This window comes from Echiichthys vipera, assembly GCF_963691815.1.
Source record: "Echiichthys vipera genome assembly, chromosome: 20".
Lineage (NCBI taxonomy): Eukaryota > Metazoa > Chordata > Actinopteri > Perciformes > Trachinidae > Echiichthys > Echiichthys vipera.
Genome location: NC_139845.1, coordinates 16,866,223 through 16,888,997, shown reverse-complemented (window position 1 = coordinate 16,888,997; position 22,775 = coordinate 16,866,223). Strand labels below are relative to the sequence as shown.

Here is a 22,775-nt window from a genome sequence, read left to right as displayed (position 1 = left end):
GTGTGGCTGTTGTTATATCGTCTCTGCTAATTTAAAATGAACTCTTCTTGAACCAGTGTATACCAGGATTCATTAAGATATAGATTTCAATGAGATACTAGTTGTTGTGGGCTTGTCTTTGGTTTAAAGTTGGAAGAGCCATGAGAAGAAAAACAGAGTGTTTGAGGGAGAAGTTTAGATCAATTACCTGGTGAGATAGGTTCATAGTGGGTTGTTTTCTCATTAAACAGACCTGTGTTTGGTTGTTTTAACGGGCTGCAGTTGTGTTTTCCTTTTGAATGACTTCAGCTCTGTGCATACGTTACTCTACGCTCCCCTGCTCCCTCTGTCTTCTGCTCCTCTCTTCATCTTCCTGCCACATCTCTCACACACGTGCATGAAAGAAATCACAGTTAAGCGATCAACAACTCAAGTATAAGTGGATATTTTTTCTGTAGTTTCACACATCAGTTTGGTATCTTTTCCACAAAGGATGGTTCATCTGTTTCACATTACTGGGCACATAAAAATGCCCAAACGTGAATTTATGAGCCATGTAAGTCACTAAAGTATAAACAGAAAGATATAGCTGCTAGGAGTCATTCTGGGATAAATATCACCTTACCTTGTTTAATTCTGTCTAAAGGAATGAGACCAATCACACACTTGTTCCATCATTACAATGAATGTTTTAATGTTTTATAAGTTTTACTTCAACTGTCTTTGAGTAATGGCCTATTTCCTGTTAAGCCCGGCCCTTTGCAAAGACTTTTTGATTGTTGGTGGCCATGTTTTGGGATGGATCTTCCTAATTTTTTGAAGAAATGCGCACCAGCAAGTCTTTATGCCAAATTTGGTGTTGATAGAGTCAAGTAAAAAAACAACACAAAAAAACAAACATCTAATACTGTTTTGTACACAAGGCAAATTTGCAAAATATACATCATGTGGCCTTGAAAAGGCTTTTTAGTAGGGCACACTGAGTTGAAGATGTGTGTCATATTTCAAATCAATTTTCACTTCCATCAGGCTGATTGGCATCCTACTTTAAGGGAAACACTAGTCCATAATTTCTAGTTATGATGACAAGTCTAGCTCACAGTAACTTGTGAAATGGCACAATAAAGCATATAATGCTTAATAGGCCACGTCCGATGTACACCAATCAATATGACACTTCAGATCCTGGTTAATGACCAGTTTGACCAGTCTGGAGTCCAGCAAGGCTTTTTACACCACACTGAGCTGGATATGTGCGCCAAATTTCAAGTCAGTCAGACTTACGGTGTAAGGGTCATATTTCTTGGGCCTTTGCACATCATTTTCAGTTATTGGTTTCATGTGTCTAGCTCATCCAGCTGAAAGCAATTTGAGCCACAGTTGAAGATGATAAATAATAAAATGGCACAAACTCAATAGGTTTCTACCCCTCTGGGTATCAATCATAAAAATAACAACAACATGCTCGACTGCACTACAAGTCCTGTTACTTTAGGGCTGAAATAAATAAATATTAGTAAAAAATATTTTTTTTGATATCAGGCGTAATAAATAAAGTATATTTAACGAGGACAAACAAAGTCTAACATAACTTCCAGAACCCAGGTTTCCTCTGTCCTGATATACCTGACTAGTCATTACAGTCTGTAAGTCCTGCAGCTTGCAGCTCACTGAAAAATCACTGTATGACTCACATCCATCCATCCATCTATCTTCAACCGCTTAGGGGGCTGGAGCCGATCCCAGCTGACATCGGGCGTGAGGCGGGGTACACCCTGGACAGGACACCAGTCTATCACAGGGCACATAGAGACAGACAGAGACAGACAACCACGCACAATCACAGTCATGCCTACGGGCAATTTAGAGTCATCAATTCACCTTACACGTGCATGTCGTGTCATGTTGCATGTTCTCCCCATGCAGACAAGGGGAGAACATGCAAACTTCACACAGAAGGGCCCCAGCTGGGATTCGAACCGTGAACTCTCTTGCTGTGAGGCGACAGTGCTAACCACCACCCTGTATGGAAAAAAAATACAGCATTTTACAATCAAGTTTTGCATCAAAACTACAAATGCATTGGAACATAAAAACTTGCCCTCCATGTTTCCTCAGACGCAGCAAGGATGAATGGCTGACCTCGGAGCTCACTGATTGGTTGCTGATCTTTTCGCTGGCTGCAGCTGCTGTCATGGCCAAAAGCCCGGAGGTGAAGCTGGCCGTTTTCGGCAGAGCGGGAGTGGGCAAGTCAGGTAATAAAGTGCCTATCTTTCTTATTCTGTTCATCTAAAGTTCCAAAAACGACAAGAAATTTGCCTTTAACTGAAAACAGGCGGATTCTTTGCTTGGGATGATCTTCCATTCCATTCCCAGACAACATTGAAAAGACAAATTAGGTCGCTAGGTATCTGCAGGTTCTCTGCCTCATTTATGTTGCCACTGTATAACTCAGCATGACCCCTGCGCTCTAATGTTGTTCTCCACCATCCTGTCAGTATTTTTATACTCGTCATAAATTCTCCTCATACTCAGTTTGTTTGCGTAGTCAGCATTAGAGTAGGCAGTTGTTTTTTGTCTGGCTTAAATATCATCACTCCCACACATAAGTCTGTTGAGTCATTATCATTTGGTTTCAGCATTCCTCTGTAAGCTGTGGCAGCTCGGCCTGGGCTGGGGCCCTGTATGTTTTCTCCAGTAGCTAACACAATAACACAGACCATATGTTTGCTGCCGACTGCAAGTCAAGACAGATTGCTTCTGTGTAGCAATCAGCTGTTGGAAAACATGCTTTGGGATCTCTTCCATGTCGAAGGAAGCCGTTGAGATGCCTGAGGAGGTCATGTCAAGTACTGTTCTGAAAAGTATAATGACTGCATAGTTCATAACCTTCAGATGAAAGGGATGCGGTTGTATAACACAGCAGTGAGGCTGATTGTGTCTGACATGCACATCTGAAACTTTGTTCAGGAAACGGAGACATTGAAGCTCCAATCTGCAACTTCTTTTCTTGAACTAAGAAGTTTAAAGTCAGCTCGGACCATCTCCTCCTTAGTCCATGAAGGTGACGTTCCCCAAAGACTGGACATCTTCTAGATCAGGGCTGCCCAATCCTGCACCCGGAGGGCCACTGTCCTGCATGTTTTAGGTTTCTCCCTGCTCTAACACACAGTCTAACGATTTTCAAACCTGTGACACACTTCAGCTGCTTGATAACGAGCACATCATTAGATTCAGGTGTGTTGGAGCAGCGAGAAACCTAAAACATGCAGGACAGTGGCCCTCCAGGAGCAGGGTTGGACATCCCTGCTCTAGATCATTCATCACCTGTCCTGATCTTTCACCACTGCTGTCATTTCTTCTTTTCCTCACAGTTTTCACTGTGACTTCCTGCTCAGTGGTTACTAACCTTGTGTTCTTCATTTTAAGAAAAGGTTTTTGTTAGGTTATTAGGTTATTGTTCAGGCTTTGGGCATTACTCTACAGTATGTCCCTGCTCACTCCCTTTAGAAATAGCACTGCAGTGATCATTATAACATTTGGACACTTGAACACCACACCACATAAACTTATTATTTTCTTACTGGAAAACTGTCTTTAAAACCAACTCCCTTTTCACATGGACGGTTTTTTTTATGTTGACCTGTCAGTTTCGGTTAACCACTCATTAATTGGTAACTAACAGGTTAACTTCTTAAAAAAAAAAATCACAACTTGTAGTTGTGGTGGTCCGCTGGGCCAAAGTTGACTAGGTCTTAGCAACAGGGATTTTTTATGTCTCTATTTTATGGGTTGTCCGTCTGTATATCTCATTCTTGTGAATGTGATATCTCAGGAAACCCTCGAAAAAATTACTTAGAAATCAGACTCAAGGATAAACCGATTAGATTCAAAGGTCAAGGTCACTGTGTGAACTGTCCGTCCCATTCTTTTGAAGCCTGATATCTCAAGAACCCCCAGAGTTAAAGTATTGCCTTACTGGATACAGCAAGTACTCCAAATCAAAGTGCAGCTTTGTCACTTTGTCAAAACCCTAAATTTTGAAGCCGCCTATCACCTCTTTACATGCCTTACAACTCCTTGCATCGACTCTGCTTGACACTCCATTAAAGCTATGCTCACCCCCCTCCCTCCCTGTAAACTCTAAATGGCTAGTAATTAGTGTAGCAGCTCATCTACCGCAGCTTCTGTTACCATGGAGAAGGAAAAGAGCAGCGAGCGGTCTCTGCTCGCCCCAACAGCGAAGGTTAGAGAAAACGAAAGTCGGCCGAGGAAAAGGCAGAAATGTGACCTACATAGGACCCGAAGACCAGTTAACATCGGGGATGCCTTCGACCGGTGGAGAAGGCTACGCCAGGATTTGGGACTGAAAACAGATGCTGAGATAGCAGACTTTTTGGGGTCATTTTTGCATTTTATGAATTTTAGATTCAAATATGGATTTTAAGAATGTATACCATAGCTTTAACTGCACCTTTTGTTGGATCTTTCTTGGTCAGTGGATAACGTGTTGCCGGATACATATTCATCCACCCCAAATCTGTGGCCTTCAAGGCTTTTCCTGTCGGTCAAACCAGAACGATTACAGAACATTTTACATTCATCTTCATTCATTCATTCCCACTATGCAGACTATGTTTCTTTCTCCTCACTCTCTCTGTGACTTAAGCAATCCACTCTCATTTGATTTTTCTTTTCCCTGAGGTCTGAGGTGAAATCAAAATTGTTAGCGTCCTCCTCCTCTTTCATTATGCTCCCTGAGGTCTCAGTAGGACTACCCGCCATGTTCTCCCCGCCAAAAAACAGCTATTTACCTCTGTTTACCAATAATCCTGATTCTGACTTCCCTGTTCTGCCACTACAAGTACCTGTGTCTTGCTTGTGTCAATGGCATGCTCTTTTAATACACAAAAAAAGAAAGACAGGCATTGTTGTCACAACAGAGGCCCTGGTGATCCCTTCAACAATAAACTGTTCTCTTCTAAACATATCCCTTAAGTGGAAGCCCACGGATGCGTGTACACATACTTTGTGCACAATAGGACAGAGAGGAAATTTTTTTTTAACTTTCTGGTTTGGTTTTATGGTTCATAAATCTCTATTTACTGCACTTTTATTTTAGCGGAATATGTGTCTAAGCATCTAGAGAGACTGTACTTTAAATAGAGGGCCACAGTTCAACCCACCACCTACAGTACCTACCCAGGTGAAGTTTCCTTGAGCAAGATACTTCATTCTTGCTAGTAGGGCCAAACAATCTGAAGGCATCACATTGGACGCAAGAAAAGTTCGATTACTATTATCTTTGACATTTTAAAGGCAAAACAATTAATAAAGCAGGACTAAGAATCTGCGCTTAGATACAGCGGTGCTTTCAGCTGAATGCTTACATTAGAATGCTAACATGCTTACAGTGCCGATGCTAACATGCTGATGTTTAGCAGGTATAATATTTACCATGCTCATCACCACCTGTGTGTTAGCATGCTAACAGTTGCTAATTAGCAATAAACATAAAGTACCATGACAGACCGACATTGTCCTCTATACCACTACTCCATGCTCTTTTAGTTTCCTATAAATCATATCCATCACACATAATGGTTATAGTTAAAGATGTTTTTTGGGCACTTCTACCTGGGCCCAAAAATCTGGCAAACTTTTTCCAGTTTTCAATGTGTCCTAACTTTTCAACCCCCAGTATTTATATTAACAACCATTAGACAAACTCATCATATGTTCTTTTATAACAAAAAACAAATACAAACATCCAATCCACTACTGTTTTCATCTTGACTTTGGACAGCAGTATCTGTTCATGCGATGCTAATGTTTCCTACTATAGTTGGACCAAGAGAGCGTATTTGTGCTTTAGTGGGGATCATTCACATCCAGAAGCAGTTTGTTTCCCTACTAGGGGGGAAAAATGTGTTTCTAACGAGCAGACCTGCTGGGTGTATTGGCATTGTTGGGAGTTTGCTGGGCCCTTTGTGATAGTATGACCTGGACTCCTACAGAGCCATCCAGCCCTAAGAAAAAGTAGAGTTTATTAAATTGGCTGTTATGGCACTTTAAAGTCTTTTTTTTTTCATTGACTCAGCAGCGACAAACTGGGGTTAGCAAACAAGATAAACTGGGGTGAGCAAACAAGATGAATTTGTCCAATTGCTGTGCCTTCAACTTGATCCCTGCTAAACACACACAGTTGTACGGTAAACACGCTGTGCTATGACCAATAATAAAGCACTTGTTTGCAGTTTTGCTTTGATTAATTGTTTGTACTTTATTCTTGCAATTTTTGAGTGGTATCTTAATTGTTGAATGCACTTATTGTATGTCGCTTTGGATAAAAGCATTAGCTTGATTAATGTCATGTAATGTCATGTTATATCTTTAATGATTTTATTATTGACGCATATCTGAGGAAAAATGTGGCATCAGATGATTCACTAGTTTGCGCTGTAATGCAGGGATCCAGACTCAATATTCGAGCTTGGAGTCACTCCGTCCCTCTGTTGTATTAAGCATCTTTAAGCGTTTGACGATATTCAGTAAGGATTGGTATAATACGTTTTATCAAATAGAAGTAAAAAAGTATGTGGTTTTATTTAAACGTTAATGGAGCCACATAGATAAGGTTAAATGAGAGTAAAGCTTCTTTTGCAGAGATGAGGTTGGTATGGACAATTCTCAAACAAAACTGCAAGCTGTTAAAATTTAAAGCTGCTCAATATTTTTATTTCAGCAATGGGTCAAATCACTATGTGCAATGCGAGTCGTGTTGCTTATAATGACAACGCTTCAGAGAATTATAGCTGACTCTGCAATGCCCCTCTGTAATATTTTAGCGTCTTTCCTAAGGTTGGGTGATTGGATGAATGAATCTGCAATCAGATATTCAGGGAAATTTTTAAGTGATTTTTTGGGCTGCTGTTTTTATTTTATATGGCAAATTTAATAGCTTGCCTCAGAAGAACAAGCTGGCGCTATGCGTCCGAGGACAGATGCTCATCAGAGAGCAGGGAAAAAACTGAGTCAGCATATGCTAGTAGAATTGTGCTTGATGAGGAGTTAACGCGAAAGTGAAATATCTCAGTTCGGTGAAAGAGAGAAACTTGAGTTCAGAAGGTGTACGGTTATATTTTTCTGTCTAATAAGGAAAATAAGTGAAAGAATATGTCTTTTGCTTATTTATTAGCTCAGTGAACTTGCCATCCAAACACATCTACCAGCTGACGAGGGGCGCCGCAGCTCTCAACGCTTTCATCAACTTTTTTCGGGCAGCAGCCAGCTGTACATGATGAACACTGCCTACACAGCATCAAACAGCAGGCAGACATCGTTAGTACCCTGTGAACATAGTGTAGCACTTATAGATATATCCCTCAGGAGTTGGTGGAGACCAAAACAGAGCTAAAAGGACAGTGAATATTGGGCTAAGATTCATCAGGTGGACAGAGACAACTCGTGCTGAATACTAATGTGTCTCAGGGTCTACTGGATGTGTAAATAGGCAACTGAACTCTTAACAAAGTTGTTTTCCCATGAAATGTTACTCACTGAAACACAATGTGTGTATCCTTAATAAAGTACCAACTAATAAGTACTCATATAAGATTACAGAAAACAATATGAATACGGTCTGGCGGTTTTTGATGACACTGCACTCATACTGGCACTCATACACATACAGTGAATGGTGAGCTTTGAAAGATGTTTGGATGTTCTTTTGGGAAATTAACTTTATGGGGTGCAAAGGGACGTCTCGTAAAACATACCGTCGCTCCTCAAACATTCCGCCTCCTCCCCTCAGCCGTACTGACAGCCACAAAGCAGAACAATAACAAAAGAGTGGGCCAACTTATGTCTGCCTCAGAAATACTACTGTTTACCACCTCCAACGCGGGGAAGGGACCATGAATCAGCCTGATGTTCGTGTCGGTGTGGATTGGATGTAAACAATCATTCAGAGGGCAGGCAGGCGAGGCGACACTACAAAAACAAACACTGGACAGACTAACAGCTACTGTGCTGGACTGAGAATGGATGCTAAAAATCCAATTCAATCCAATAGTTTATTCATCATCTTAGATGTCGGTTCTTCTTCACACCACTTCTTGCTGATCATTTAAACTATGTCAGCTGATTTCTTCCTGAAATTAAATATCATATATGTATCAAAGAGCTAGATGGTTTTTTTTTTTTTATAGAAGATGAAAATAAAGTGAAGATCATATTCCTTCACCCTGAAAGCAATAAGTAACAGAAGCCCCAGCTGGATCTGCCTTTTTCTCACATTAAAGGCTCAAGTCATGTCTCATCTGTCTAATCCTTTGCTGCAAGCAAACACATTACCTTCACTTTACCTCTGTGCTCCTTATTTGCATTTTTCCTGTTGATGAGTCAGTGTTGTGTAGCAGATGGAGAGAAACAAGACATTTATGAATATGAAAGTAATTTAGATAATTAATTAGTTAATAACACTTTGTGGTTGAGGAGCCAACGGTATATGAGGTGAAATACCAATGAGGTAAAGCCTCCTGTTTTTTTTTTCTTTTTGCATTTTACAATCAGTCTCTTCTTCCCTTCCTCACACCAGACGACGCCCAAACAAACACCCAAGGCTCTGTAGAGTAGTGCAGAGTATGAATGGAAAAGTTAAAATAATTAGACATTGGCTACGAGGTACGTAAATCTGCTGAAGAAGAAAATGATGTATGCATTGAATAAATACATTTCACCTACGGTAGTTAGCAGATAGTTTCTTAAGAAAACCTCATTCATAGATTGATGTTTTGTATTAACTATTTCCTTATTATTTCCATTTGTTATAATGTTCAGCTTGCAGGACTTCTTTATTCCCAAAATGATCTGTAAATGCATTTTGCGAGGTATCATAAGCCCACAGCACTTATAGTAATGATCGATTATGACACAGATTAAAAACTAAATAAAAAACTCATGCAGCATATTTTGTGTAAAAAGCAGTAGTAATAATAATAATAATAATAATAATAATAATAATAATAATAATAATAATAAACTGTATTATGTAGTAGAGGGTGCTTTGGAATAAGGAAATTGCATGACACAAAGAGACATAGAAGGAACATAAAAACAGGGATAGAATTCCATAAATAATGTAAGATACGATGAAAAATAAAACACTTACGCTGTAGTATAGCAGGAAGCCTACAACTGATAGTTTGGGTTGGATGTGATGTACATGTATGCTGTAACGTAATACCAAAGTAATACCTACTTAAGAAAGGCAGCACAAGTCATGCAGAGTCTTCCTCTTATTTAAATAATATTTTAAATTGTATAAAATTGTATTGTTTTTGGACCTCTTAGCCTACGAGAAAGACAATGTACAAGATAGCAGCGGTTCTCCATGTGGTTTTGATAATGTTACATTGTGAACTCATGTTAATGAGAAATAGACATCCTGCTGAAAGATGGCCCAGCCAATATTTTACACTCAAAATGCTGTTGCAGTGATCATGCTGCTTCCCAAATCAACTTCCTGTGATGCCTGCTGGAGGAAATGAACGTCCTGGAAAGTAATCAAATAACATCCATCAGGCTTTCTGTGCATAGCTCCTTGCTTTCTGCACTGCAGAACAATTAAGTGTATGGACGCAGAGGCTCGTCTTTGGCCTTTGATAACCCACGGCTGTAATGTTGGCTGGCTGATTGACTCCCCTGATTACCTTCCCCTGACCCAGGGAACAACAGTAGCAAGCTGTGACTCATTGCATGCACTATGCTGTGGCACAAGCGCTCTAATCAGCTAGTCAGAGGTAGATTTCACTCTTTTTGATAAGAGATCCCAAAAGGTTCACGAGTGGCTTTCACAGTGATTGCAGTGATGTGAACGTTCAGATCATTAGGTGACTTTTATGTACTTGAGTGTGTTACATAAGACTTTGATTAACTCTAAGGATTTATTATTTGTTTTAATGGCGCTTTTTTGTTCAGTTTGTATTGAGTTCAGCCTCAAAAGTCATGGCACCTTGCTGTTGTGTGGGTGAAGCAGGCCTTAGATACAGTAGAGGCAGGATGTAAATTGAGAACACTAGATTGTGAAATTGGACATGGTTCTTGTGGGATATGAATTTTGTGGCGGTAGGTTAAATGAAGTAGCTTTAGGGCTTTTTTGTGTCATGCCTGGAAGCTGTGGACAGATAGGAAACTGCGCTTTTGTGAAGTATTTTCAGGATGATATGGGAAAGAAATCTATTGGGGTTGGAAAAGATAGGAACCTCTAAAGCAAGACACAGAAGTTATTTATTCTTTCACACAAGTGTTCACCGAGATTGACCCAAGCTAATTGTAATAAATTGGAAAACAGGGTGAGAAAACTGGCACAGAGAAAGAAACATCAAGGACATCAACTAGGTGCATTCCTTTATGAGCTAGATAGCTTTTGCTGTGCCTGAAAAGAAATAGTGCTTTAAGTGAATTTGTCCATAACAATAATTATTTCCTTGGTTTTACTTTGACAATTGATAGAAATTGCTGAACAACAATGATATCTGTATTTGGGCTTTTAGTAATCTACGGACTACAATACTGTTTTGGTTTCACGGCCTGCAACTTTTATATTTTTGTTCAGTCTCAGCAGACAACTGTTTCCAGTGGAAAAAGTTAGCGGCTAGCTGATGAACATACAGGAGCATTTTTCAGTTCTCCTCAAAAGATGGTGGAGAGGAAAATCACAGCTAAAAGAGAGTGAATATTATATTATGTATTCAAGAGTTGACTCGTTGATTTTCCTAAGATAGCGAGTGAAAAGAGAATTAACTGAATCCTGACAGTTACAACTGCATGGGTTCTATCACCTCACTCTGTTCTTTATTACACTGATCATCATCACAGGTTGGAGGCGAGCAGCATCTTAAGAATGTTCATTTAGCCTCGAAAATGAATTATGATTGCCAATTTAGCCCCCCTGAGACAGGAGAGTTAAAGCATCAGTTTCATGTACAAACACACCTGTCTTAATAAGAAACGGATTAGGAAAACAAAGCCAAATATATTCTGTGTTTGCTCTGAGAAAATTGGTGTCAATGTGAAGACTCTTTTCTGCTTTCAGGAATTGATTTGAAGTCAGCGAATTAAGAACGAAACTGCTCGTTTATGTTATACAGACAATTTGGATGGACTGCGTTACAGATATCCCCAGAGAATGACTCCTAATGATTTTGGTGATCCCTAGTCTTCCTCTAGCACCAGTATAATCTTGAAATGTTTGGTTCAGAGAGAAGTCTCTCAATGACCACTGAATTGTGTACACTCATTCATAGATTCTGAGAAGCAGTCATTAGAAACTGATTGGAAAAGGACAAGCGCTTTCAATACATACCTGGCAGGTGATTTGATGAACCATCTGTCTATCAAACTCTTGCCAAAGTTAGTCGAGAGAAGAGGGAAAGAATCTTTTTCATCAAGAAAGCATCTACACTAACCACCTGTACTTACATTGTTGTTTTGAACAAACATTGCCATGTCCTCATCATCATCATCCCCCGCTCCCCCTCCCTTCTCAGCTGCCAGTAGCTCCTCACAGGATGTTGATTGGCTGGAACACAAAAGCATCACTTGGGGCTTGACAAGAAGGATTTGCATGGTTGCTATAATTCAGTTTCTATGCAAGGTAGCATTATACCTGTGAAACTAATAGAATTCAGTCTCAGTGGTGTTTTGTGCAAACCTGAGCTTGCTAACGTGCTGCAGTAAAATGCTATACACGGTGAACAGTACCTGCTATACATCAGCATGTTAGCATTGTCATTGTGAGCATGCTGACATTAGCATTTAGCTGAAAGCACTGTGTGTCTGAGGACAGTTTGACAGAGGCGATAGAGTTGCAGGAGACTGTTTTCAGACAGAAAGCAAGGCAAGTTTTAACCTCAAGGTATTTCACGCAAATTTGACTGATGGACTATTTTGCCTATTTAGGCTTTATCCCAGTACTGTACGGTAAACCAAACTAATCCGCCTCAAACAGCCAATGTAATGTACCAACTGTTAGCTGAACTCAATATCAGGATCTTTGTTTATGAGAGACACAGAGAAGGTATAAATTGCACATATGAAGATCACCTTTTGGATATCAGGTAGATACAATCAGTCCCTCTGCTACAAAAGCTTTGAGGCTTAATTTAACTGTTGGAGAACCAGGATTACCTCTGCATCATGTCCACTAACTGCTCATCTTTCTCTTCTTCATCCTCCACTTCCTCCTCTCCTGTATGCATTATCTGTTATCTCTATCCTTTGGTCCAAAGAAAGGAAGGAGGCTTCTGCCATTCATCTTATCTGTTTGAGATCTTTAAAGGCCATCTGCCTGTTTCTCTCTCTCTCTCTCTCTCACACACACACACACACACACACACACACACACACACACACACACACACACACACACACACACACACACACACACACACACACACACACACACACACACACACAGGGTATATTTCTGGAGTGCAGTTGCTTGCAGCCAATGTTCTGTGCCTCTAGTCAAATATCAGCAAATTCATTAGTCCTCCCCTGACACACAAACAAGCAGTGGACCCATAAAGGGAAATGATTGTGTCACAGGAAGGTGGGTTTCTTGATGGGTCGTGCTTATTTTCTTCTGTTAATTTATTTTTAGAGTACACCTCCGACTGTCCTCAGCCTCCACATATTGTGTGTTTTTCCACCCGTGTCCTCTACCGCGGTCCTCGTCCGGTGTGTGAGTCATCACCGGTTATTTTCTTCCTTGCTTTTAACAACCTTTCTCTCTGGAGATTAGCAGAGCTTTTAAAATTTCATAATAGATCCATTCAGTATTTCCCTTTTTATTTCTGAAGGCACGTTATCAGCTGAGGTTCAGGTTAATGTTTAATATTCAGGGCCACTTTCAGCAGTATTTGATTTATTCAACACTGTCCCCTTCCCCCCTCAAACACATTTTTCTCTCTCAGTTGTGTTAACTTTCTGCTTTAGTTAATCATATACGAACTCTAATTTCAAGCTTTATTCTGCATTAGTGGTGTCATAATTCTCACAGGATTTGATATGACTTAAGGTATCAATTTGATCCAATTTTTAATCTAAACTTCTTTTTCAGCACTCATGATACGTCATTGTTAGATATGGAGTTTGGATTGGTAAAGATTAACAGAACGTTGGTCTTATTCCCTGACAATTGTCACATTTGTTCAGGCTGTCCTCATTCACTGTTTGTACACATAACTACTACTACATAAGAAGTGTGTAATCCACACATTTATTACTGTAGAAATCACGTCGTAGAAGAAGGAAATCAGGTGCTGTAGTGTTAAAGTGCTGATCTCCATGTAGGGAGGGAGGCCAGGGTAGTGGATGAGTCCCAAAATGCAGGACTGTCACCTGGGGGGACTGATGTTCTTGTCCTCGTTACACACTTGAATGCACCATAAGTTTGCAAGGTGCACCTGAATACAACATGAAATACCTGTTGTCCACACCATTTGCTGTTGTTGTAGTCTTGCGTAGCCAAACCTATCTGTACAGTGCTGTGTTAGAGCTGGGGTACTGTCTAGCTACACTGCTTAGTATTTCTGGCAGAGGGGGAAAAACGCTTTGGCTTGTTTGTGTTTCTTTAAGACAAACACAATCACCTTACGTGCCGCTAAGACATAGCCCTGTGAGACCATTCTGAGCTTGCGAGCTCCATTGTATTTTACTCGCAGATCAGTCTGGTAAAGTGCAACGGAGAAAACTTTGAGCCGTTTGCCAAGCCATCCAATCAGGGTTGAACGGCACTGAAGGTTTTTCTCTGAGGAAAAGATGCAAATATCCTTTACCAACTTGTTTACTTTCTGAGCTTTGCCTCGACGCTCTGTTAGAACGCTTCGTTGATCTGATTGGTCATTGGAGTTCCCAGATGGATGTGCAGAGCAAATGCGAATAATACGAATCAATCCATCTGACAGAGTCAGGTGAGCTAAGACAGATAGCAAAGATAGAAAGATAGAAATGGTTAAATCTGTGGTGGCAGCAACAACCACGTATTGAGAAAGTGAATTAGCTGATTGTTGAGGCGTGTTATACTGTTTCATTTCAAAAGGGCACCTGACAATGGGGAAACTCACATCCCACTCACTCTGACCAATAGTGTAACTTCACTCATTGACTCAGTGAGTGACTCAGTATAGACTTTTGTGTCCATAGGGCTGTTCCTTGCCCTAGGGTCCAAATCAAAAACTCCAAGTAAAACGATCGAAAAAGAAAGTCATGATGTGAATGTTTCCTTTTAAACTCAACATACCCAGGTTGACAGTTTTCATGGTGAAAAAAGGTACTTTTCCCAGCTTCTCTTTGTACACAGAGCTCCACCTTCATGTGCGTAATCACAATGAAGAGCTCTCTCTAAGGTGCGGTTGTCACAGCATCTTGGCCCTCATCTGCCTCACAGATGGCTCTCTATGAAAAGCGCCATAGTGCTATTGTTAGAGACAAAATTAAAGGGATGAATGCGGCGTTAGAATCGCCACGCCCTTCCTGTTCTTACCCCACATCTGCAAGCTTCTGTGTGTTTGCATCTTTAGAGGTGTGAAATCAAAGTCTCTCTGGTGTCCCATTCTATGGAGCCGCAGGGCCTTGAGGAGAATGACTGTCGCTCCCTCTGCCATTGTGTGCTCATGGAAGGCTCATAGAAAGTGGAGCGGAGGGGTGTTAGTCTGACCTTTACTGTTGTTCAAAGTGAACTTGATACATACAGTGACTTGGTGTGTTCAAACAAAGCTACATCCATTTTCATAGTGCGGAAGTGTATGTGTATTGAAAAGTTGCAGCATTACATAAGGCACACTAATGCTTCTCAGAGGACGAACAAACAACTTGAGCTGGAAGTGAGTGAGTCAGCAATGCAATATCTGGTTTTGTTGTGTTGACTCTCTTTTTCAATGCAGTTTTCACTTGTGTGTGCAAGGTATTCTCATCAACAGGTTTGTAGGATATCTTATGAAAACATATGAACAACAATTCATGGGATATCTTAGGAAATATGACGTTCTATTTAATGCTGGGAAATTGATTATTTTGGTAGGTGACTGTGACACCATGTGTGCAATATTCTTTTAAATCAGGACAATACATGCAAAACCAGGCAAATTGGGCAGCGCAATTATATACAAACTGCCAAAACGCAAATGGACGCAAATTTGCAGCAGGAAACGCGAACAACGTGAACGGCATGACGCAAAACACACAAAATTTGCATCATTGCCTGACCGAGTTTCAATATTTTACCTTGGGGCATGAAGCACATTTACAGCGTCAGTGTGAACACAACCATTAACATTACAATATTATTTAATTGTGCAACACTCCAGTATACAGTGTACACTATATACTGCACAATAGATCCCATAGTGAGTGAAAATATTGATTTATCAATGCTTTGCAATATACAAATTTCCCAATTCAGTATCGATTTAAAAAATTGGTTATTTCCGTTGTAATGAAGCCCTAGTCAAGTGGGGGCGCTGTGGGCAACTCCGTAGTGTGATTCATGTTGTACGGAGGCCCCGCTCGACCAAACAACGTTTATTCAAACACAAGAAGCAGTAGCAAAAGCATTGGCGAGCAGGGTTAATTTCCCGAAGGTGTCCGTTCATGTCCCAGTGCCGTTCATGCCATGGACGTAAAAAAACAGCCTTTTTTCTTTCTTTTTTTTCAAATTGTTTTATTTGTACACAAGTACACAAGTAAAACAGTGTGTCTGCTTTAAAGTGAAAATACAGAGAGATAAACAAAATAAAACCCAACATGAATCCTTTTTTCTAACGAGTACAAATATTGCACACATTGTAATTTAAGTTACTCTGATTCATTATTTCTGTCATCTACATTTATCACTAAATCAACATCGAAGCATTTAGATCAACGTTGAATCAAAATCGAATCGATCCTGAGGTTCTTGACAGCAGGTAGTGTGCAATATGTTCAAGCTGTGGAACAAAATAAGATCAAAGGTGTTAAATGCTCAGCTAAAATGCTCCATAGAAATGAGAGGAACTACAGAGTCAGTTGATCATTTTCTGTGGGTTCACCTACATATTCATACTTCATATGAAAGATGACACTTGCATATTGCAAGTAATTGAGTAATTATAATCATTAACATAGTTAATATCTGTCATCACAATACAAAGATTGTCAATTTTACCAACATTACCAGCTAACCTAATTACCCCGCTGATGATTCATTAAATACCCCAGCATTAGACAGTTACAGAGGAAACAAGTTTAATAGCTCAGGAGAGTAAAACATTGTGGCTGATGGCTTAATTGCAGTTTGATTCATTAAGAAAAGTTGACGCAAGGAGGCAAAAACAATCTAGCATTCAAAATGGCCTCTTGTGGCGCAGAGATTATGTTTATTGCACAACAAATTGGACTGGAGGCTGCTCACACTGTTATTAAGAGAGATGGATTAATTTTCATTGTGGATCACAGCAGCTCGAGTGGTTATGTATTCTGTCTATTTTGGACAAGCTGAGATATCAGATGGAAATTGGTTAGTGTGGGATTAAAAGGGGTTCATACAAAACCCCTCAGTGCTCAAGCAATGTTCATCTAAAATATTTATTGTTTATGGAGATGAGCCTAATAATTATCCCATAGCTAATGACTAATCAAGCATGGCAGAACATGGGAGGCTGGTTTATTATTCTCAGCGGCGCAGTTGCTCTGATTATGCCCTACTTCTCATTAATTTAAATTGTGTATAATAACCAGGAATCTGCAAACCTCCGTCACTAAGGAGTTTACGAGCATGTCGATAATTGGCCAGCTGCAATATGACCTGGAGAACAAGAGACATGATGAGATTTCTTGAAGTTTTACTGGTTACTCGCATCTGTTATTTTCTGATCAGTGTGAACCCTATAAAGCTGTATAAAGTTGCATTTTGTCATTTTCCATCTGTCTCACATAGATAATAAAATTCCTGAGATGTAGCTGCGCAGCAGGGAAAGCAATGAATCAACAGCAAAGAGAGCAGAGCAGATAGCTGATGGCCTAATTGATCATTCAAGTCCCTTCCTCTTTAGTTACCGTTGCTACGTATGGAGCCATTCTCACATGTCTCATAAGCAGCTTATGATTATAATGATGGCAAATTTACTACTCACATTTGATTTCACACAGAGGTATTAAAAATGCCTCACTTTTCTAGGCAGTGAGTATTTTCTAAATGAGATGATGACTGTCAATTGCAGATTTTTATCATAGCTAGCTACCTAATGAAGCTAATGTCCGCTCTGTTGGTATAAAACGCTGTCCCAGGGGGACTTTTTAATGCTTACAGCTGACTCGTGAGGGTAATCTTGTAAAAGAGTCCCACCCTTACCCATTGGCTGGGTTGCTGGATCGTAGCATACTGCTGCATTCATGTGCTGTCGGAATTATCAAAAAAAATTAGTTCCAAACTGGGAAAATTCACGTAAATATACCCACAAGTCAGAAAAACAAGTTGGAAACCCTGCGAAAATGATACTATGCAACTGGCAGAGCTGGCGTCATATTAAACAGATACCTTGTGAATGAAAGTAAATGTTGGGATGATGGTAATAAACTTTTTTATAACTTAGTGTATTCCATTTTACACTTCTTGTTCCATGTAATTTGTAACATAGGTTGGGACTGTTGCTGTCTATGTAAAGTGACTTAGTTTAATTAGAGAAGTCCTGCTCTGCTGAGAGAGGTAAAACATTTTTTAGTTGATATATGGTGCTGTAATATGTCCGGGACAAAATCACTGATATACAGCTTTAAACTGAAAACAGATACTGGAAACAGCTCCAACGTGATGTTTATATCGCTCTGGGCAATAACGTACATCGCATCTTCTTTGCAGTGTCCATGCTGTTTCCACATTACGACTTAAAGCTCACAAAGACACAAAAGTCAGAAAGACGGCTTCTAAACTTGGGAAATGAGTCCCTCGATGAGCATGTGAATGCAGCGTAACAGAACCGCTAATGTTACCCTAAACTTCGATAGCATCCAGGTCCGACGTACAGGATCTTTGTTTCAGTTAAGATTACTATGCACGACATGCTCACAATTGTAGCTTATTTGCAGCAGACAGACACGCTATTTAAGCCATTTCTTACACAAAGCTAAATTCCCCTTAGCTCCAGTTCACACAAAGTAAAATATTTGTTCCTGATTGGCCCAGACAGTGATTCCATGACTCCTGGGAGATGACATGTTTACTGTTGCCTTGTGTGTTATCGTTACTGTGCTAACTTTAGACTTCCCACATCCCATCTTAAAGGGTATTGGTTTAATCCTAGAATAAATATCAATGGAGCCTGATTGGCGTGCTGTAATCTGATCTGGAAAGGCACAGAGATGATAAGATGTCTGACTTGATCTCATTTATATTTGGCAGTAGAATGAGATTAAATATTTCTCCTGGCACTGTGAGGATTCCCAGAAGTCCCTGTTTCCTTATAGTGAAAAATCCAGTTTATGTCTCTCCAGCAGTTTCATTGTGGCTTGGTGTTGGTGGTTAGGGATGCAAACGTGCCCCAGGGAGAGACCCCAGTGGTGAAAGGAACTCTGGGAAAGCTCTGAGACTGGAAACAGTGGCCTGACCTCCTATTTGGAAAGTGGTTTGGGTGCTTAATTTGTTTGCCTGTTTCTTGCTTCACTCACTCCTCTATGTGTGTGTGTGGAAAAACACTCCCATGATATAATGCATGTAGATTTAAAAAGGAAAGAAATCTGGTTAAGCTTTTGTATTATTCAGAGTGGCAAACATGTAAGAATTGGTTTCCATCAGCTTTATCTTACAAGAAATTAAAAAAAGAAGAACGTGCTGATGCCAGCATTCTAACAGATTTATACAGTACTTTAAAGTGACCGGATCTGTCGCATTAACAGATCTTCTCCTGTGTCTATCCTTTGGTCCACATTCTCTCATTATCCTTCAGTGGAAGTGGTTTGGTTCAGTAGCACCTTGTATAAATGCTGAAGCTCTAAAGATGTTCAGGTTTAATGCTTAAACTATAGGACAAAACTGGCTCTGCAAAGCCGCAGGACTAAATTGTCCTCATTTTCTCTGTTGCCTTTTAACTGGTTGCTGAGTGAATCTGCAGGAAATCATAAATCAATATCCCTGCACAAAGTGGTGCAATCTATAGTCTGTTCTCAGCATCCCTGGTAATTAGTGGTGAGGATATTGATAAGAGATGAGGGAGTGCTGCAAAAACAGTCATTTCATAGTCATTTACGCCGGTAATGAGTCTTACAACCTCAAACTACTTGACATAAATGGAACAAAAATATGAATTGCGTTTTCAGTGAAAAGTCTAAGATGGAGCAAATCCATGGCATACATTTAATAAGCAAGATTCCTGTTAACAATAAATGTCAAAAGTCCTTTATAGACATATGGGGCCACATTATGTGTAAATTGTTGCTTCTTGTCTGCCAGCAGCCGAGCAGTGACAGAAATGCCATAAAACCCCAGAAACAGCTCATGTGGTTAATGATTCACCTCTATTCTACTCACGTAAAACATGAGAAAAACAGTGTTTCCTGCCAACAGGGGAGCAAATTTACAACTAATGGAGACATCAATCAGCATATCATAAATCAGTCTAAATCAGATGTAAGACTGAAATCTGTATGCAGTTGAATTGGATTTTTCTTGATTATTTCCTACGCTGCAAAAAACAGGGCGTTTTACATATTGCCCAAGGACCAACAGCAGTTTCTACAGAGGTGAGAAAAAAGGGCTCAAGGTTTTCTAAGTGGCTGGAAAACTAACTTATAGAAAGGTTGGATGTCTTATTTCAGCATTACAAGGATGTCAGTTCCTTTACAGATAGAGCTAAAAAAATAATAATAATAAGCAAATGTAGCCTTTGCTTTAGCTAAGGCTAGCCGTAGCTATCTCACCAGCTAGCTTTAGTTATAGCAAGGGCTCTTGCATTAGCTGTCTATAATTGGCCCTTTCTCCATCAGATTGAGTATTAAGTGCAACACCAAATTCTACAGCCACAGATTAAAGACTTTTACAAAAGTGCAGCTACCGCAGTTCGGCCCGGTTAACTACACTTACTATAACATTTTCTATACAGGAAAACAGATGTCAAAAATCTGATTCAGTCTTAAATCAATTCTGACTAAATATTTAGGGCAGAATAGTTTTGTGATGTTTTTTTCTTTGATTAAATGCTGATACTTTTTTGGTTCTGCTGTCTGCCTCTTTCAGTCAGACCCAGTCTAACCATTTCCCCTCCAGTCTGATCTGCACCGCTGGCCTGAATTACATGACCTGACATGAACACAATAGGTACAGAACTTGATTGCAGCTGCACAGCACTGGGAGATCTAAACTTGTCAGCCAGTAAAGCGGTGTGTTTGTGGACGAAGGGAACCAAAGAGCCGTGGGTGCCTGTCTGATGGCCGTAGGGAATCAAGAGAGACTGTTCAATGAGTAACACAGCGCCGGCTCAGAACAGGGCCATGGTTGCCACTAATTGTTCTTGCATTGTTTGCAATTAGTCCAACTTTCTTTTGCTAATGAGATGAGGTCAGTTTGGATAAAAGCGGCTTTTGGAGAACATCTCCCGTGAAGCCTGTGAAGTCTGGGCAGGAGACTTTGATTGAATCAGATCAGTTTTTCTATTCAGGCTCATTTGTAGCCCCTCTGGGCTCACATGGTAGGCAAAAAAACCTTGATGTGTACGGGCACATCTGTGATTTTGACTTTATATACATGTGGTCTGAGTGATCCGAACACAACTACAGGTGAAAACACTCTCAGGACGCATTGAGATCGGATGTCAAAAACCACATTCGGAGGTGGTTCGGGCCGCATGTGTCCACATTCAGATAGCACTGAGAATGGATATAAGTGTCCACATTAAGGACCGCCTACTCAACTGCTGCCCCCTGCCTCAGAGGAAGTATGTCCTCTTTCACAGGCTGCGTCCAAAACATCTGAGCCTGTAGCTCTGATTATTTTGGCTGTTTTTGTATTTTTTTGTTGGAGGCAACACTGCCATGTTGGAGGAGCAACGACAGGGAATAATCCTCCTCTACCCCAAGTTTTACCCCAACACTCTACGGTATATACACATTGGTGCCCAAATCACAGAGATCTTAACCTGTTTCAGCTTAGACACCTGAGGAAATTTTGGGTATATCCTCAAATACTGAGGGATGTTTTGCCATCGAGAGCACAGCACAGGACTGCAAGGTCCTGCAAAGAGTGGTTTATTTGGCTGAACATACAATTGTCTTACCCTGCCTAAAGGACATTTACACCAGCTGCTGCAAGGATAAGACTAAGAGAATCAATAAAGATCCCAACCACCTGGGTAACAGCCTTTTCTCCCTGTTGATGCCAGCACTGAGACGTTTAGAAGGAGCTTCTACCCTTAGGACACTGAATGAGGACACATTTTAAAATGTGTTTCTTTCAGTTGTCAGGTGATTAAATGTATTTTTTGTGCATAGTGTCAGTGCCACAGGAAACCTGCCATCTGCATGCTTTTAAATGGTCTCTCCTCAGCTTCCCTACCCACATTGTATCAACACTTGCTACCTAAAAAGTAAACTCTATAAACAAACATGCAAGAAGGTCAAACTGCATTCACACCAGGGATTATTCGAAATGCTACTAAGCAAATCAGGCTGGTATCGACATGACAAAACTTGAGGGCAACTTTTGAAAGAAGAGGAATGAGACTTTTTCCCTTGAAAAATTAATTGAGCTCATAACAGTTCCCTGTAATTTGTTGATAGATGTGGTGTAAATGTTATAAAAGCGTGGCTCCATTTGAATCAATGTAATCTTTCAATTAAATCGAATGCAGAACAAAAACAGAACTGGTGCTACAGTATGAGGTTTCCACAGCAGTATGACTGTGACAAGTGCAAGGAGGTAGTCAGCTTGGTGATACAGAGCACATTTCTCCCTCTGCAAACCTGTCTTTAGACCACAATGTCTATACTGACGCACGTTGACAAAGGCTCCTCTCTTCCATGTGTACATTTCTTCTAGTGGCAGAGAAAGGCAGGAGATACAGTTACATTAAATGAGGAAAGTACTTCACACCCCATTGGTTGTTCTGTCCACCTGGAATTCAGGGCACAGAATAACCTCATTCAGTCAGCAACAAGGGAGGTAAATGTGCCTAGAGAAGATACGTGCGTGTCAGTCCACCTTCTCAACAGCTTGACAAATAATCTGCTGCTGTTCTGTTCCGGGAGCATTAAGGGAATAATTGAAAGTTGCACGGCACACTCTTCCTTTGTCTGGAAACTCATTAAGTGTGTTAGGAAAGAGAGAGAAATGTGGTTTACTGCGAAAGAAAGAAAAGCGGTCTATTCTCCTCGTTCATGCTAATAAACGGAAAAGAACAGTTTTTACATTGTGAGGTCAACTCAGTGTTTTGGCTATTAAAAAAGAGACTCCGGTGAAGCCTCCCACAGCTGCTCCATACGGACGAAATGACAAATAGAAACATTTGAGCACCAGGCTCTCGGTAATCATCAAACACTGCCCTGAGCTCAAAGGCTGGACTTGAGTTCTTTAGGAGCGTAATGAAACGTGGCAGCAACAGCCTGGTGGACATAATAGGTTTTCTTCCTGTCCCTTGTCGTGGCTAATTATGAGTATAAAAAAGGTCTGGCAAAAATTGATGTTTTTTTTCCCCCCCAGTTCAAAGGCAAAGCCGTTTCCCCATTGTCTCTTTGCCACAAGCAGCAGCTCAGCAACTTGACATGAG

General features: G+C 40.4%; 1 protein-coding gene across 3 annotated transcripts in view; it reads left to right on the top strand.

The window, feature by feature from the left end:
- The window catches only part of rerg (RAS-like, estrogen-regulated, growth inhibitor), a 44,598-nt gene that overhangs the window by 8,078 nt on the left and 13,745 nt on the right, over positions 1 to 22,775 (top strand). For all 3 annotated transcript variants that reach the window (XM_083935622.1, XM_083935621.1, XM_083935623.1), the window contains one exon: positions 2,098 to 2,234. In XM_083935622.1, coding sequence (XP_083791748.1) covers positions 2,174 to 2,234 — 61 coding nt within the window. In that variant the 5' untranslated portion in view covers positions 2,098 to 2,173. The remainder of the gene's footprint in view (positions 1 to 2,097; positions 2,235 to 22,775) is intronic.